Source organism: Varroa destructor, unplaced genomic scaffold (assembly GCF_002443255.2).
Source record: "Varroa destructor unplaced genomic scaffold, Vdes_3.0 BEIS01000004.1, whole genome shotgun sequence".
In the NCBI taxonomy this organism is placed as follows: Eukaryota; Metazoa; Arthropoda; class Arachnida; order Mesostigmata; family Varroidae; genus Varroa; species Varroa destructor.
Window position 1 is genome coordinate 13,412,203 of NW_019211457.1, and position 19,714 is coordinate 13,431,916.

The 19,714-nt window shown below is 43.1% G+C and overlaps 1 protein-coding gene and 1 long non-coding RNA gene across 2 annotated transcripts in view; one reads left to right on the top strand and one right to left on the bottom strand.

Annotated features, from left to right (window-relative positions):
* Positions 1-791: 791 nt before the first annotated feature.
* Positions 792-5,296, top strand: LOC111249697 (uncharacterized). The gene is made up of 5 exons (XR_015326509.1): positions 792-1,212; positions 1,473-1,564; positions 2,214-2,261; positions 2,661-4,629; positions 5,143-5,296. It is a non-coding gene; the product is annotated as an uncharacterized LOC111249697 (long non-coding RNA).
* Positions 5,297-6,440: 1,144 nt separating this feature from the next.
* Positions 6,441-19,714, bottom strand: part of LOC111249698 (uncharacterized) — a 49,484-nt gene continuing 36,210 nt past the window's right edge. The window contains exon 7 of the mRNA XM_086987246.1: positions 6,441-7,239. Within this exon, the coding sequence (XP_086843372.1) occupies positions 7,108-7,239 (132 nt within the window). The 3' untranslated portion in view covers positions 6,441-7,107. The remainder of the gene's footprint in view (positions 7,240-19,714) is intronic.

Here is a 19,714-nt window from a genome sequence, read left to right on the forward strand (position 1 = left end):
CTGTCTACAAGCAAAGTTGACTACTTTACAAAGAAATTTAATATATACATGCCTGCTTGCACATAGTGTTCATTTCTAAGTTCCCGCTCGCATGGTGCTAGAGATTCTACCAATTTACTAAGAATAATACTGGTTTAGGCCAGGGAACTACACAGAGCTTGATTAAGGTCGTATAGGGTACTTTTGCAAGTCTGCGTTTGGTAAAATAAACATTTTGAGTTTTACGTCCGGTACTTTTTTTTTTGGAGTTTAAGGGCAAATGCATTATGCAGACCGGACATCACTGAATTGTGTTTTGTCCCGTACCGTGGGACTCTCACCCACTAAACCCTGGACCCCTTTATCAGCTTGGGCCATGGTTCAGGATATGTTTGATATTGCTTCGAAACCATGACTTGCAGGAACGGTTATTTCATCATCCTTCCCTTTGAGCCGTTCCAGTCCATCCTCCATTCAGGCTTTCCTCTAGACCAGAAACTCTAGATCTCGAGGGGAATCATACTCCCTGTACTTCTGTTAATTCTAGGTGTTGTGCGGGCCCATTATTGTTTCGGGTCTGCCCTTCAACTATTCTCTTACGCCTCATCCTTTCTAGTTTTTCTTTTCTTTTCATAATATCGTCAAAGAAAGCCGTAACTTTGGCCCAGTTCGTCCTGTCCTTTGTCATCATATCCACCATCCCCTTACTACTGCCCTTTGTTGTTACTTCTCTGTGTACCTGTTTATCTCTGACCGCTTTAAGTGCCTGGCAGTGAAGAAGAGTATGTTCTACTCTGTCCTTCATGCCCGACATGCAGAGCACGCAGATGTCCGGTACTGCCTTAGTACTGCACTGCCTTAAATGGCTGGTCTCTTCTAATGCAAAACGAAGTGTACCTCCAACATGTTTTGATTGCGTTTACTTCCGATGTTCCTAAGTACAGTGCAAAATACTTTTACGGAACCACAGAATTAAGTTCGTTCGACTTTATAAGAGCAGTCACTCGTTACATCATGGGTATGTGGAGTAAGCTCGCACAAAATGCCGCGGGAACCTTGGGGGCTGTGTGAAGGGTTGCCAGCTTTCGTGTATCTAGTCGGAAAGTCAGCCCTTATTATGCTTCTTACAGTCAACGGCGAAAGCTGACGATTTCGTGTTTAGTCCCGCCAAACTGTTTATATTCAGTACTCACCTTGAAAGACAGTGCCTACGAAAACCGAACTGGAACATTTGTAAGGTCTCATAGTCTCCACGTACAGTGCGAACTTGCAAACAGTTAAACCAGACTTCATATTTGGATATTCAATAGATAGATGGTTCATATTACTTAGTGACTAACAATTTTTAGTTTATCGGCTTAAACAGCCGTGGCTGGTATATTTAATAATATTTTGGATTTCCATAGATATATGTATATCGTTATGACAGTGACTACAAGGAGCGGCGCAGTCTGGGTATGATACCTAGTACAGGTGGTACTATACCTTTACAGGTTTACTGGGGAACTGTACATAGGTCCAGCAATACCAACTTCGATCCCATTAATCGAACCAGACCCCCTGTTTCTATATTCAAGAGCTGATGGTGAGAATTTTTTTCATATAGTAAAAAACATGTGTAGTGGCTGGAAGGGCTAGACTTTAGACTGAAAAAAACCTCCTAGAAACCCTTGCGGTCAACAACTAGCCAGCGACACAGAGTACACGAAAAGTGTGATTGAATAATGTACTCAAGTTCCAATAAATATTCCAAATAATAAGCATTACTAAAAATTAATCTGTCAGCTTAAAAAATATATGTAAAAAGATGGTTAGACATTTGGAGGTGTGATGTATTTGATGCGAAACTTATTTAGTACCGCTAGTTCACTTCAGGTTCCCTGGGATGTCAGATACGCAAGCTTATTCTTTCTGCTCAGTGTAATGTAAAGTCAACTTAAGTGCAAGTCATCAAAGGAAATAAGTTTCAACTTTTTTTTTTTGTACCTCTTTATACCCTCATTATTTTAAAAAAAATGTATAACTTTGTGCTTGATTTTTTGCACCTTACGATATTTTTAACTGATGGAGACATAAGTGAGGTGAGATGCTTGCGAAAAGACTTCTCACATGCTTTCCTACAGGTCTTTTTTTTCGCATGCTAATACGTCTCAGCAGCGGTATATATTACAGCAAAACATGTTGCGTGTTTAATATAGTAAATCATTGTCTTTTCTTGTTCTACTGTACTCAAGGATTCGTCAAGCTTCACGTTCTCCAAGCGCAGCTTTACACTCGAACAGGTAAGCACCCCTCTACACTAAAAGAGTTGTTTGAATACGTCATATTCAGCTACGACTTCTCTTTTAATATCAAGAAGTCCATAAAATATTTGCCGGTCCCTCTTTTATTGCGGGTGTAACCGCAACCCCACTTTGATACACATCGAAGAGGGGTTCAGTGTATGCCTTTCTATATAGGTATGAATATGTAGAGATGGCTACCATTTGCATAAGGAATACCTATGTAGGTGTACCACCTAATAAAAACGATTTGAAGTAATACCAAGGCAGAGAGAGAAAATGGCTTTTCTAATAAATAATGGCTATAAAGGTATGAAATGTATCTATATATTTAAAAGTCTGTTTGATATCAAGTGGAATCTGACATAAATATACGACAAGCATTAACTCTGTTTGCAGAGTGGATTAACGCTTTGACCGGCGCGCAGCAGGCGTCAGGGCGCAGCCACATTGAATGCGATTGAAGCAGGGATCACCGAACTCCAAGCTCTAATAGCCCGTTAAAGACATCATTCGTAACTATTTCGGCTACATGGGAATAACTCAGGACCAAACCATTCAAGAAATTTTAACGGAGAGCGATATCATGCCCGTACTGTGGTTACACAAGACAGACAAAAAGGCCTCTATACATTCGTCTAAAGAAATATGCTACGTTTGCAACCACTTCATTTCGGGCGCCTCCGCCTGTACTGGGACTTCGAGATACCGGATGAGAGTGGAACGAACGAAAGTGAATTAGTGATGGAGACAAACCTGTTGAAACGAGACTGACGTGCCGAGGTAACATCAGACTTGGCAAAGGAGCTTTATTAGCGTGCTATAACGAGGCCACTGACGCCTCCATACCTATACGACGGCTAGCACACCCAGATATCTAGTTTAGGCACCATCAGCAATATGGTTAACAACGTTTTAACGAAATTTTCTTAACAACAAGCTCGTGAAGGAGTTCTTTGTGGATGCTCTAATTTATACTAATATATCACTCCAGGCAGTTGTGTGTGTGTCTAAATGGCACATTCATGGACTGTTTTATTCAAAGCTGTTCGTTAGAGGGCACCTATGTATCCTGGCATAGCGAAGTACGCACGAATGTCGGTGCTTGTGACAAGTGGTACTCACAGACTCGGGCAATTGCCCTGTCAAAGCAATCGACTATATATGAAGTTTACCGAGGTAATACCGGCTTTGAGAGGGAAAGTTTTTTCTCCTGGCTTCAACTTACTCATGTGAGGGGTGTCTCATGGTCGCCTCGTGCTTCCTCTGACGGCCAGTGTAGCCAACCTCTTGGCCAACCTGACAGACATACCTACCGATTAATGACGAGACTCAAGCCACACTGCACAAGGGTACCATCGAACCACCATGTAGTCACTAGTACTGCTTTCAAATTCTCCTAAAGAAATAGAATGGAAAATGCTTTTCTGCGGTGATTACTGCAACCTGAATGCTACTACTATGAAGCGGGATATGTATTTGCTGCGGTCTACTTCAGGGCACTGATTTTGATTGATGGAATTAGCAAACTACCATGTATTTCGACGACGAAAAGAAAACGGCGTGTTGCGCCTTGAGAGGATCTGAGTAAACTGGCTAGCCGCCGTCATCTACTGCAATGGCCATGTAGCTGAAAAATTCCCGGTTTCGCCTACGTTTACAGGCGCTTCAGGTAGGTTTCTCGAACTGCCAACTCGTTTTATGCTTCTGTTAACACTTGACAAACCGGATTAGGCAGCGCTGTCTCAGGTGAAAAAAACTAATTAAGAGTAATAGTGTGCTCCATTGAGAATTTCGCACATATTTAGATGTGTGTCACTTCAATACAGCGAGCAAGAGGATTATATCGAAAGATGTGAAGAAGTTGACTTACAGAGCCTTGACCTTCCAGAAGAATACTTTCACTATCTAGGATGTAAAAATCCTGTGCACGGACGGAACATCTATGTAGAACGACATCATTAAAGGAGACTGTTTATAAAAATGAGTAAACCTGTTGGAACAGAAGGAAATCACGTCGCCTTGGAGCATATGTATATCTACTATCTGGGGGACGACTAGCTATCGCTAGCGACTGTAATGTCTTTGGCGTTTTTTTTAGACGTTTTTTTATATGTTTTAGTTTGTTCAGTCGCTTTTTATGGCGCAGAATTGGTGTGATATTTTAGCTTAAATTATAAGAGTAGCTGAAATTTCCTATTCGAGTTCGTAGTCAAAAATCGCTATGTTCAAAATGGTTCATTTTTTTTTTAAGAATCACTCGCCCCCTGCGTCGACGATATGCGTTTGTTGTTTAAGCGTAACATGCTGCTAATTGTCTGATGGACATATTTACAAATTATGAACACCGCGTTCGGTTAGCATGCAGGTATTATTACTTGTTTTCTATTCTTCCATGGAATTTTGTGACTGTACAAAAATTATGTTGTAAGAAACGATTTGGTATTTGTATCGTTGTACATGAACATCATATACGGGACTATAATAATAATATTACATTACTTTAGAAAAACAAGGACATTTCGCGCCTTCCTTGTATTGTATTCGCTTGTTTTTTAGCGTTCAGTTTAAGTTTTTCTGCTCAAGTGATTACAAGCTACCTCAAAAGCCACACTCATTTATTTTCGCTTATTTGTAAGTTTCTATCTCTTCGAATTTTATTACGTCGACACTGTAGATTAATTAGAATGGGCACCTTGGCATCGTCCTGTGGTTCCAATACTGCTTTGTTCAATTCAAGTTATGACATTATACCAATAGATTTACATACATATTTAGTTGATAGTTTTCGAACTAGAAAAGCGTAAACAACTTGTAGCCGCACCACTAGTTGCAGCATTCTAATTATTGGCATTAAAATGTTTGCCTCTTTGTACCATAGATGGCGCCACCGGTCACAAGTGGAATCTGGTTGTGTGATCATATCTTACTATAGGAATTAGGTCTTCAAAATTAAGTACAGCTGATTATCGTAATTAATCGTTAAACCTGCAAACGTGCACATAATAAACCACACTGTTGAGCTCTATCTACAGTTTAAATTTGGTCATTATTGTATTCGACTTTTCTCAAACAAAGATTGCAACGACAGCTTGCACATAATTATAAAGATTGTCCCGACTGTAATAAAAGCAATGAAAGGACATATAAGACTCATTTGAAAAATGTGAACATTAATAAAGCACTGGCTTACATAGCGCACTAACATCCAAGACATTAGAGTGGCCCGTCTTCCGCATGACTATACAACATACCTTTATCGAAAGCTTAGTTAGGGGTCGCTTTTAGCCTCCGAATGACATATAGAAAAACTCTTATCGAATGTGTTTGTGAACGGTTCGTCTGAACAACTCTTGAACAAGGGAAGAGTAATTAAGTTGTAGATTCGGATTTACCTTTTATGCCTATTGTCTTCAGATTTTTTAAGTCTTAACTCACAACACTGGGTAAAACGCAGAATCATACACGCTTAAAGGTACGCATATGCTAACAGAATTGTATCAACAAAAGATTGCACCAAATATAAACAACGAAGGTTTGCCAAACTTGTCTTAACCCCCCAAAAAACAATCTTATTGGACCATTATATTTTGTGACTACTTAGATTGAAAAAACGTCGTCCACAATAGGCGGCTTCTGTAATAATTAACAAGTAAGCGCGCAATGTTTGCCCAGCATCATCAAAGCAATCAATTTTATGATGATGATTATGACGGCTTGAATAACTAAGTGTAACTACAGGCTACTAAGTTTAGAAAGGAACCTTGCCCGAAAAGCTTGCGTCGGCATCTCACCTTAAAAACTGCGATGCTGGTTTAGTCCTCACACTTGCAATGTTACACATAAGCGAGGACGGAATGATTTTCTTAAGAGAAATATTAGAATTGTATATATATATACATAAGTGAAATTTAAGTGCGGAACAACAGCTTGTCCAATGACACTTCGTCACAAAGAACTTTTCATGGCTGGATGCGCAGACTGTAAATAATTTGGAGCTATCATGTTTAAGATCTTCAGTTCTTTCCAGTATAGGACCCGTTGTTCCGTCAAAGACTTGTCCTTGAGAAGCGTCTATCACCGGTCCAGGAAGTTATTCGTAGGCGCAAATATCGGATAATGTGGACCGCTTACCTAACCATGTTTGATCCTTCTTTTTAATCATCCCTATGAAAACATATACCGAATTTATACAGGTAAACACCAACTGCAATATAATAATCAGGTGTATACTAAAGGAAATAAACTGATTTATTTAACTGATTTATTATTTGAACAATTTAGCGGTGCACGGATAGATTATGGTCATACAAACGAACAAATCTTCTACCCACAAGTAATTCTATATGTTTTACTATAATATTGCAATTGAAATAAAAGGTAGAGCGGGCAGATCTGTTGTTCCTCAAGGATTCTCACTTTTCATCCTTAGACAACCTCGACCTATTTACCCATAGGCGTGCATGAATTTCCTATAGGAATCCCAAAACCACACTTTTTCCGACCACTTTTTATGTGAATTACACGACCTAAGAATTAAATGACTACTGAGCTGAGATTAAGTTCTTCTAAAAGTCAAGGCTACTCAATTGGCAATTCAACTATCTTCAATCGGAAACCGGCATTTTTAAGTTTACCGTAGCATTCAATCCTAGTAGCTGAGCATCAACGTCGCCGTTTCGTTGCTTCCGCACTTTGCCTTTGATGGTTATGCATGAGCAGATGACCTTGGTTAATGCATTTGGGTCTCTTGTTGGCTTTCAAATCGTCGTGTCGCAGAAAACCCGCCTTACAATCAACCATTTCAACAGCTCGATGACTGTTCTACCTCACTGAGGAAGGTGGGTCAGTGGTTTCGCTTTTGTTGGAACGCGGAAGAAAATGCCGCTGGCTTTGCCGGAAGTGCTCCGTTCTGCACCCAAACAGGCGATTGATCGACACTTTCGGGCCTCATCCTGCCTCGAAGGAACTTCGACCTCTGAAAACCGATGTAATTTCAATTAGCTGAGTGGGTGACCCAAATTTTCTTTCAAACATTGTGTGGGATAATGTACCGATGCAAACATCAGCTCAATGAAGGTCTTTCTTTAGCATAACCGTACATACTATTTAATATTGACCGTCATCTCAAGCTGCAGTGGCTCTTGCTGCAAAAACCCTCCATATGTAGGAAACGGTGCGTGCAACAATGGAAAAACCAAGGAGTAGACGGAGTGAGTTTCTGGTGTCTTCAATAGAAGTCCTTTCCACAAGAAGCGGTTTTCTTTTCTACTGGGTAGTCGATGATCAAGCACATATGTATATAGCTCAATCGGCTATAATCTAAAAAAAAAACTTAGAAAGCAGTCTCGACCTTTGGCAGGTTAGATTACATAGCTCTCTTTCGCTCGCAGGTCAAGTACATGTTCTTATTATTTTAGTATTGGGCACCATCTAATAGTAAATGATAATATTCACAAACTGTCATGCAAAAACGTTTGATATATATACGGATTCTAGCTTTTCTGATTTTGCTTCTATTGTTCTGCTATGTCTGCACCAGACTTGTCTTTGTAGCTTCAGTACAATAACGCTGTAACATTTAGTTAACTCTTTGCAGTGAATTTCATCGAAATTATTAAAATAAGTAAGGGCGTACGTCGGTATTTGACGTTATTATGACATCGGTCTAAATAAGGTATATACCTGGTTGTCTGACCGGTGACGTTTGGCGTTGATGTATGTATAATGTTGTTTCCTTGTATTCGATTTCCTTGTACCTGACACTCAGTCCACCAGATTTATCTATATATATACACAGATATCGGCATACATTAAGCGAATGGACGCGCCGCCACTCGTTCCACATTGGACACCTTCATGAGCGTATAGGTCAGTGGCCATTATGTACTTGTTTTTGTTGCCAAATGAAAACCATCACCTCTATTTGATTCTTCTTCACTTTTATCTTTTTCGACATTTTCAGTTTCATTAAAAAAATCACCAACACTTCAACCTTAAAGAAAAATTCTTGTTTTTATACTTCCCTTCTGAGTCACCTCTACCGAGCATATACCGATCGATCTGTCTGCCTATCAGATATACACGTCCCACAAGAGTCTACGTTCGCGACAAAGAACGTTTCGCTCCGATTGAATCCGACTCTGATCGATCCATACCGTTAGCCGCCAAGCGGTACTGATCTGCGCCGAAGTACGCCACCTCATCCATCGGCACCGAGCACCAATTCGCTCACTGTGCGTTCACGAAGCGGTTGCTCATATCGAGCGGAATACATAGCGTGCGGAATTAGGTCACTGAGTCAGCCGAACGAAACCAGCTAAACAAGACAGCATGAGCTACAACAACAGCGGCGGTAGCGGCCGCTGCGGCCTAAATAGAGGCATCAACAATGCGCTTTGAGGGGCACCCCTACGAGCGAAGATAGGCTTTTCCTAGTATCGAATTGAGCAATCCATTCATTCAGCGAAACAAGGCACATATTCAGGGGTTCAAGATTGTGTCCATTTGAGTGAACGAATTACAGTGAAGGCTTGATCTGAGGCAACAAGACTTTACCATATTCACAGAAGCTGTCATGGATTTGAAATAAAATTATTCTATGTTGTTCTTATAGGATTATGTGGCGTACCGGGGGCTTTTATATATGACGTTGAGAGCAATTTATATGTAGATATTTTTTTAAGGGTTTCATAGTTGCTATTGGCCATCCATAACATATTTCGCGCATGAATATATGCGCAAACTTTGCTCTCACTACCTCTATGTAGACAACGTACAGCTGATGAAATGATGCAAATCGAATCGGATTTCGTGCATATTTCTCACAGGATTGTATTCATGTTAGTGGTACCGCTAATACTGTTCCTTCGATCCCCTGAACAATAGTGAAGTCCTACAGAAGAACAAAGGCGCGGTATAAAGACACCGTTGAGCTCTACTCAAGATTTCGCCTTGCTCGTCTTATATATAGATGAAGCAGCAATTTTTAGTCCGCAGTGGGGTCCAGTGTTGCGTAGCTGAGACCTTTAACTCGACTAGCCCGGCAGGAGACATGTTCGATGGCCTATCACCGGCTACTCGTATGGGTCTAACTGTCTGCGTCATTGATGGAGTCTGGATCTGGACTGTATGTAGATATACCGTAACTGGTCATTTTGGCCGAGTTGGCCAGGCTTGCTATGTCGGATTCGTTGACCCGGTGGTGACGTCACATCGAAGTATTCGTCGCAACTGAGCACCACAATAATGGCGCTGAACCCGCAGCACGACTATCGACTCATTCTTCTTGCCTCGAGATCTCCGATCTCTCTCGTCTTGTCCTTGTCTACTTCATCCCCTACTGATGCACGATCTTTCTAAGTTGGCCGATTCTCTCTGGATCTTCGTTTCTTATTTCGTTCTAACATAAGACGAGTAGGCCGCGTCAAGAGAAAAAAAACGCTGACCTGACTCCCGACGAGAATAAGAAGCGAAGCAGAAGGATAGGTGATCCTACATCGCTTGCTCCGATATAACGGCAGTGACCGTATCGTGATCGCGCCTCAGCTGCGGACCACCAGCCCGTTGCCGAATAAGCAGCTTGCTAGTGAAGTTCAAGTTTGCACATTTTTTTTTTCTGATTTATTTTTTCCCTTTTTTGTCTTTTCCTTTTTCTTTTCCTCGAGTTAGGCCTGAATAGATTGCACTCGATCGTCGTCAATGATCGAACTAGTTGGTGGCCATTTTGTCGGTGTGGTCTTATCGTCGCAAGACGTTTAGGCCTGATAAGTTTCATAGAGGAAGTATGAGGGATAGAGGCAATTGATGACCCTGTATGTTTGATAGAGAGCTTTGCACCGTTTTAGTTCATGATCCTGATCCGCTGGTCTTCGTCGTCTGGGGCTGTCTCGAGTCTTTTAAGGGAGTAGGTAAAGGAACGGACGCCTTTTGGGGTTCACCCCTTCACCTAATCTTCCCCTATGGTAAAAGGATGGATGCAGATGATCAATAGTCAAGATTATTTCGGCGATCTGCTAAAGATCTGTTCTGCCAATCGCAAAAAGACTCGTAGGTTAGGTTGTATAGCATGACAATATATGTAATGTTGTTTTTTCAGAAGTTATAGTTTACGCGCTAACAACTGACCGTGAAGTGGTGACCAGGAAGCGATTGGAAAGCATGCTTGAAGCAGATTTGTTGAGAGCGGATTTTTTAGAAGTTGGCAAGAAAAAGAAGATGCCATGATTGTATAGGTGTTTGTGTTGATAAAGACATCGGATTGTCCCCATAAAATGTTACGATTATCGTGCGTTTCAAAGCATTCAAGCTACAGAACGTCCCTGCAAGGTCGAGTGTATTGCGTACTATACCACGGAAATTCGCGTTCAGTCAGATCAGTTTTTGTACTTCATCCTCGAGTCATTTCCTACACGTTCTTCATGTCCTTCATACCAACTTTTTGGACAACACTCCATACTTACTATTCAGCTACCTGCATTTCGACGAATACCCGCATATGAACATACCGAGGTCACAACTAGTCCTATTCCTATATACTCATACTCAATCAAGCTTGCGTGGGGTCAACACTTCACTTAGGCGGCACACAGTGCCCCCGTGATGGTGCAGTGGTAACGTGTTTACTTCCCATTAAATTCAATAATATTTGATAATGAGGTGGGGTTCAGAATCAGCACTGAACTGCTGCACACACAATCAACCTTCTAATGCTGGAGAAACCGCCACCCGTCTGAAGCAGCAATGATTAACTAGTTCAAGTTGATACTAGACCTAAAACCCGAAACATTCATAGGCAATGCAAATGATGCGTCGCACATGCGTCACCCTCTTCGAAGCCGCGCTTATCGCCTCCCCCTCACAATTGCCTTTGCTCAAGAATAGAGAAATGACCGTCTATCGCTGTTCAGCAACATCAGTGACAGCAACATTGTCTCGTCTCTGGCCTTTTTCAACTCCGGCTAGCTTAGTTATTTTGTTCGTTGTTGTCCGGCGCCTGGCGAATTGGCTGGCGCCTCGCGTCAGTGTGCTGCCAGGCTGCACGCTTATCGCCCACCGTTCAACATCGTTACTTCAACGGCCAACGAAAACAACGAATCACCAGTAGCGATTGTCGCATGGCTAGTTGCCGCAGTAACAACACGATCAGCAACAGCAACACGTACTGTTGAAGCGTTCGGGTGTTCTGTGCTCGGACTACAACCTCCACCCCCTCAGTCCTTTACGACACTCGTAACTCGTGCATGTTTAGTCCTCGGCTCCTGATTTGGACTGCGTTGATTGGCGCAGCCTGGGAGCCACGCTCTGAATGCGCCGGCAAGCCCACTAGCACCGGCAGCAGCCGTCGCCGTCATATTATAGTAACAGTAGTAGTAGTCATTTTGCTCGTGGAGTAACTCGTCGGTCACAGTGGCACCGACAGCAACAACAGACGCCGCCGCGGCTTTCACAGCAGCCGCTATCAGCCGCCGTTGCGGTACCACTAACCGCGGCGCGGTTCGGCGTTCTCCTATCTACTACTGGTGCCTGTTCGGCCTGCGTTTGCTGGTTCTCGTTGGGTCGGGTTGGGTCGACCCATCCCGTCCGGTCTTGACTTTCCCTCGCCATTTTCTCCGCTGGAGCCAGACGCCTCCCCGCCACTGACTAGTCCAGGCGCACACTCCGTGCAGCCTGTGGTGACGGTTCTTGTCGTCGTGCTGCCTCTCCTGATACTGGTTGTTAGTTAGAGGCGATTGCCAGGCTGCAGCGGCTCATATAAGTCTATTAGAAGTATAAAGTAATAAGTACCAATGCTAATGTCCATAACGCATCGTGTGAAACAACGTGCTTTCGTGCGTGCTACTTCTGTGTTTTTTTCGTCATTTCGTCTGCTACCGGTGATGAGCAAAATAAGGTCACGGATTGCGCCTTTTATTAATGTTACAGGCGGGTTTGTGGTTAATTAGAAGAAAAGGGTAATTTGGAAGTGGAGTAGTTCAAGTAGCACTGGCAAGCTTATTGCCCTGATATCTTTAGCGAAGGAGTAGGCTAGGAGTAGATTTACGCTGTCGTGTGTAACAAGCTAGGCAAGGTTGCGGTTCTCATCTCGTTGTATAAATTTGAAAGAAAGAAACGGAAGAAGGAAGAAGACGAAAACAAAAAGCAAAGCTTTCGAGGGGTGGTTTTGCCATCCGGAGGATGATCCGCAATGATGTCAAAGCTGGAAGAAGGTGTCAGAAATCATGTCCATGAATACACAAAGCCCTCCTGCCTAACGTCGAGACGGAAAAGAAGCAAAATAAGGTCGTGACGAAGGACGTGCCGATCAAAGTCAAGGATTCCGTGAAGATTTTTACCTGCTACCTCCCTTCAAGCCTTTCGATATCCCGTGCAACTTGCCTATGTCGAATGCGGTTCAGACGCGCACGTCGCGAAGTATATTAAGGCACGGAACCGCGCGTATAGGCCTTTTGGAAGAGAAAATCAATGTGACGCGATTAAGCCGACCGTGTGAGAAGCGTCGCGTTGCGTCGATCGTGTAAAATGTCGCGTGTCTGTAAAAGTGCGAATGCGCTAAATGGATGTTTGAAGTTGTACGTCCCATACTGTCGTTCGGCATTGTTTTAGCCGGCAGCTGGAGAATGCGTTGTATTGGTTGAACTTAGCTAGTGTGAATTGACAAGACTGATTGTCTGTGTGTGTCTGTTCATGTGTATGTGAATATTTTATTTGCGCTATGCAAACGTGTAGCAGTAATTTCTAGTTCAGAGACTGGAGCTGACAGCAGAAATCAAACCTATAGGATATCAAACGAGTACGCTAATCAACTGTGTCTTCATCTTCAAGAAATTCTCCAGAAACGGTTGCAGCAGACAGGCATCAAGAAGCGCAGTTCGTTTCGGGTCGAAGGTCACAAATACTAACGAAAAGGTAAGAGAAATAACAAATCATATATTAGTATTGAGCAAGCCAACTAGATCATGATAACTGCGCTACGATGGCGGAGCACGCCGTCATCGGGAGTGCGCGAATATTGATTCTATTTACCCGCAGACAGAGAAGATGTTGTCATAGCGACAATACGTCTGCGTCGCAACGCTAATGCAAACATCAAGTTTGAAGCTAAACATATTAGGTATATAAGCTGCAAGAGCTGCCGTACAAAAGCTGAAGTAGAACAGGACATACCTGAGGGTTCTTGTGGGCAGAAAAGATAGGATGTGCTGAGAATTCTGGCATCGTTTATATTTTGACAGATACTTACCTGCATAATTGAATTTTGACGCTGTTCGCGCATGACGACTACGGCTTTAAAATCAGGTTTTCTGCTGACACAGTAGATCCCATGGTGGTACAAGAACCTGTTTCCACTATAAGATCTAGTCGGGATGAATCTTGCTAGACTAATCTAGGGTTTCTCCAACGTATCTATAAAACGGCATAGTAGCCGAGACAATTCCTAAAACCTGTTCATGAAAAAAAAAACGCTAAAAATATAAAAAATAAATAAATTACGGCTCAAATGCTTGTGAGGAGGCTTCAGCCGCAGAATGATCGTAATTAGAAAGGCGAAATGCATCAGATATTGGCCTACACGATCTCGTTACATAGTCTGCTCCCTTTTCGCGCTCTCTTAACAAAGATGATTTTCACAACGTTCCTTGTCATTTGCAGAAGTGGGGCTGTTGGAAGTATTAACAGCAGACACTTTGATAATTGCGTACTTCGTATTGTTTACGAAGTTGCCCAACTATCGTCTGTACCCCGGTGTACTACGACCGCGCTATCTATCAAAAACATTCTGACATTCAAAACCATGACGACTGTGATTGCTACAAATTTCCCTTTAGCGCATGCAATTTACGCAAGTATTTATTTACTGTATTTACGAAGTATTTACTGAAATCTAGAAAGTTTTTTTAGGTAAATATATGAATTGAATACAAGAAACTTGCTCTTAAAGATTTCTTCCCAACAATGGACAGTATAAAACCTGATTCACTAAAACAGTAAGTGATCATCCGGAACACATAAAATGTAATTTTCGGATCACCAATTAATATTTACAAGCTATTCCTTCCTAGGTCACAAGAAAACGAGGCCTGAAAAATTTATTCCGGGCTACTAAACTTGTAGTAGACATTTGTTGAATCTACCAAAAAAAATACCCGGAATATGTTAGGCGACGAAAAACCACTTCTGCAATTATAGCTCTTTGTGGTGACTGCTTTTTTCCTCGTTGACGACAACAGCGCTCAGAGCTTTTGCTGTATTGCTATTACTGCAGCATAGTAATAACCGAAGAAATCAAGATAATGAAGAACATGAAAGGGGAATCGACGGAGCCTAGACCTGATCGTGTACTCGCAAATGCTCCGTGGTGGTCAAAGTTCTTAGTTTTACTGTCCCTTTTTTCTCTGCCTGTCTCGAATGTAGCGATCACAAGTACATCGCATTACCATATAGTAGCAATCAAGCACGAAGAAGATCTTCTTTCCCGCCTCAATCTTTGTTTAGGGCGGTCAATCCTGGACCCTTCGAATGACAACAACTGATCTATTCGTAGTCGTTCTTACGCCGATCGTATGAGCCCAATGATTTACGTTAACGCTAACGAAGCTAAGCTAGCTTAGATATTACGTGAATGTCAGTATTGAACTGGCTTTTCCTATAGGCGGAAGAGCTAATTTTTGTGCGATAGCCACTTTGGCAGTGGAGAAAAGACTACTAAAGGAGGACCAACTTAAGTCTAGTGCAGGCAAGCCAAGCAATATAACGGAGATCTCAAAAGAAACTGCGTTTTGCCATTGCCGCGGCAAGTAATAAATTGATATATTTCTGCTTATAGGTCGAAAAATTTGCCACACACTATTATTATTGGCTATTTCGAAGAAGATGATCGCCAAGGAGAAAAGTGCTCGCGTAAAAGCCATACGGCAGCAATGGCAACGAGGAATTTTATTCCTGATCCAACTTATCGTAAAGGAGCTGTTCTTCGGCCACGTTGCACAGCAGATCAGGTTTGTTTGAAATCCCTTTTTTTTTCGAATTCTTAAATTAATTTTTCATCGCCTTGAACATGCCCCTATTCTCCCAAACATCATATAGAGTGCAAGTAAAAAATACCAGAAAAACAACAATAGCATAGTTTCAATGTCAATCCATGATGGGTACCGCTCTTGACGCATGCCCCTGCGAAGGTTGCTCTTCATTGCGATTGTCGCCCTTGAACATGAACTACAAGACGGCAAGCTTACGACGCCTTGACTTATAAACGCTCGTGTGCCACCAACAATCAACAGCGGTATGAGTATCATGCCACGGATGCGTCATGACAGCGTCAGCCACTTTCGCTTTTTCCCGCTTCTCTGGCGTCGCGCTGCTCTCGCCCGAGCTCATCTCTTGTCATGAAACAACTCAACCAACAGCGAGAGGCTTTTGATGATCCGCTAAAACTACGCCGCGAGATAGCGCCGACGGCTAAACCGTCAGCGACAAGGTCAACGTAACCTTGAACTTGTTGCTAGGCGTTGCGCCACCGTTGGGTTTCGTCCTACTGGTACAGACACGGTAGGTATACGAAAGTGGGCGATGTCTGTTGCTGCTATTTGTCATTGCCGGTGCAACGTCAACCGCTCTACAGGTTAGAAATAGCAGCGACGATGAGAATGATCGTCACCGACGCAACGCCAACAGGACCGCATCCGTGGCCATGGCCGCAATAAAAGTGGCAAACCCAGCAAGAACAACGGTGCACGACAACAATGAAGCAACAACAGCAGAGCACAACAACAGTGATAGCAACATCAATGGCAGAAACCCTCAGCGCCTGATTTCGTAGCATTGTTGTTATTAAATGTTAATATTATCTTCAGCTCAGCAGCTTTTATTGGAGTGTTAGCGCCGCCAGCATCGCCACTATGATGAGGCAGAGGCGGTAGAGTCTTGGACATCGTTGATATTTTTAGCCACCGTTGTTGCTGCTATGGTAAGCAGCACCGCAGTATGAGCAAAAATAATAACAATGACACCCAGAAAAAAGTGGGTGGTAACGCCGAGATGAGCAGCATACTGCGGCAATGCAACGGCGATAGTAGCGATTTGTTCTATCTATAACTATCATAAAACATTACTAGTATTACTAGAGCAGCATCATACCACGATAGAAGAGCTTGATTGGGGGCTGCAATGGACGCCATCAGCAACAGTGGCCACAACAAACTGATCGAAACTAGCCGTCTGTGATGAAGAAGGAAAAAATAAAGAGAAAAAAAAAACTTTGTTCCTTAATTGTGAAGGCGCTGGCCGTGATGACTCCGCTTCTTGCTCCACCGTTGATGAATGTTTCGAGTTCTATATACGGTACATGGGCCGTTAAACATTGCTTCAGACTGCGCGCCCTTCCCACCGCAACATGTAGCGTGTCTACGCTCGGACTTGAACCTGGACCCTCACGCACCCTTTAGTACCCGTTACCACCACACAAACACATGTCGCTGCCGTGATGTTCATTCGCTGATACGGTCTAACCGTGTTATTAACACTGTCATATCGTACGCAAAAGTAGATGCCTTTTCTGGTTCCTAGTCAGCACACAACAACGACGACTACTGACTCAGTGAGTGACGGACACGGCTTACTGAAAAGCTGCGTTATTGTAGACCGTCCCTCAAATTTCCTTTTTCGAACCACCGTGCTGAATGAGCGTTATAAGCGTCAACAATGAATTACTTACAATTAGTTTTTTCTTCTTTCGTTTGCGTTCCGATTCTCTACAGTTATTGTTGCTTCTGCCGCTGCCTAAGCAGTTCTGCCTGCCTAACCCCGATTTTCTCCTCATATATTTATTTCATTCAGCTTTTTACTTTGTTACCCCTTATTGTTCTCTGTTCGCAACTGCTTATTTCAGCAGTGTCGATAGTGAATTTAGGTTGCCCCGCTTCGATCGTTCAACCTCGTTGATGCTCTTTGTAGGGTTATTATCGGCGAGTCCAGAACGTGTCTGACTTTTCTCGAACGACGAATGCGCTGCGATTAGATAGCTAGCAACTAGTATAAGCGATTTTTGGCTCTTGGCGTCGCCATCACCCCGACCCTAGTAAACGTCGCTATAGCGGTACCTGTAACAGAAGCAATGGCGGTGCCAACGCCGCTATTTTTTTCCATCACAGATTATATGCTGTTGGTCACCGGCAGAAAGCGAAAGGCACACCAAGACAAGCACCGCCAAGTAAAGCGACGACATCCACAATTGTCTACAACTATCTAGAGGCATCGATGGACGTGCATAGGATTGCCAGCAACGCAGAAAACAACAATAGGAAGCTGTGATCTCACTACAGTCACTGAGGTTGTTACTGCACTAGTGATAGATAGTACTTAGCAAAGCGGGATGCACTGGCAATACGCGGTGATGATGCCGGACGCGGCTCACTGAGAGCGGAGCGACCAGACTGGCAGACATAGAACAGAGGAAAACTTATTAGGTAGAAAGGAAGATCTGGGAGGGAGTAAACGGATCAAACCAAACAGATATTAAAAGGGCGGTGTCGTCGGAGCGTCGTCGCCAAATGATGGCGATTGCAGACCAAACAATGTGAGCTCCGAAGCTCCTTTAATTGTCTGCTTACATTTCTTCTTCCTTGGGTAGGCTATGCACAGGGTGGTGAATCGACACAGCCAGGCGGAAAACCGAAACAACTGAGGGGATAACGGACGTATATATGTACGGTAACGAACTAATAAAATGAAACAAAATTGATACTATAAACGGTAGGCAATAATCTGGCATAGATCCACAGGTTTGATTTCCGGTCGATTCCAGAGTTTCTGATTTCTCGGAGATATTTACGCTACAGTATCAGTAAACATAATACATCGATTCGAAAGAAAAAGCAATGCACGACCTCCTTGTCGTATTCGTACATATGATTCGTAGTTGTTATTATTGTTAGCCTATTGGTGTTATTGCTCATGCTGCCTAATCGATTACGTTGTATCGCCTCCATGTTACATGATGGTAGCATGCAACATCAACCGCCTCCTCTTATGTTCATGTTTGTTGCCGTCGATGATCGAACATGTTTTGTTCCATTGCTCCTGCCCCTTTCTTGCCTCTTTTCGTTCACCCCTGCTAGTTGCTTGTTGCATTGAGCTACCATGTGGCCACACGAAAGTTCACTCACGTGCACGTGCATAACAGTTGTTTAGCTACCTCAAGCCAGCGGTGTTCCTGCTGACACGGTTCTCTGTCTCTGCTATAACTGCTACTAATACCATTACGTCATAGTGAAGTAGTCCGCCCTTCATAGACGCCGTAGAGCGTCTCATTTCTGTATAAACATAGTTACTACGTAAAGCCATGCTTGCCAACATCCGCGTGACAAAGATGCGCGAACATGATGCGGGGCGCTTCGGTGCGTCTGTCTGACAACCGAAGGTTGATACGCACGCGCTGTTTGTTGCAGCAGCACAGCACCAACTTTTCACCGAGTCCTCATCGTCGTTGCTTTTTTCTCATAGCTTTTTTCTTGGCTTTTGTCTCTGTTTGCTCAGTCGATCCTACTACTCTAGGCGTTGGCTCCTGGCGGCCGCAGGACAAGTGTTACTGCCACTGTCCCCTCATCGTGCGGTCCCGCATCCATCTAATAGTCGGGCAAACCCGCGCAAGCCAGGAGGAGGATACCAGCGGCAAAACGTTTGATGCGGACGGAGAAGCCGAGATAGCCAGTAACCACTAAAAGCGAAAGGCCGAAGAAGCGCGATTGCTACAGAAGCATGCGACAAAGACTACGAAGTTACAGGTGGCAATGCCAACGGGAAAGAAGAACGACCATTACCGAAAGAGGGCAAATGAAAGTTTTGCGGTAGTTGCTCCACTTAGATCAACTTCGACCTAATGCTGCAGAGATTTTATTCTGTTACCGGGGGCTTTCGAGCAGTAAGAAGTAGGCAGGCGCCGTTGGCGTCAGGCGTGTCGCAGTACTGACCCAGTGCGAGAAAAGCATATGAAAAAAGCACGCATGGTCGAGAAAATCAACACTAGAGCAGCATTGATAGAAACTTAGTGAAGATGCTATCAACGATTATTAGGAAACAGTTAGCGAAAGAAGATAGAACATTTGTAAAATGGACGATGCATGGGTAGACCAAGTTAATGCAATAGTAGAAGAAACAAATGTTATTTTTGCTACGATCCTTACTTGCTATGATTCAAGAGCAAGAATTACAAATTGCAAGCGTGCGTCACGATAACACTAGATATATGAGTTTAGATCTGCTAGCAGCCTTAACATACGCATTTTACTATCTTTCATCTACTCGTTAACAAATGCAGAAAACTTGTTGAAAAATGCAGAAAGCGTAATGTAGACCTTAACTGATCGTTTTTTGCTTCATTCTAGAGAAAGCATTCAAGTGGTTTCAACAGAAACTCAGCTGACCTGTTCTAACCGGAGCTGGGAAGTTTCGACATA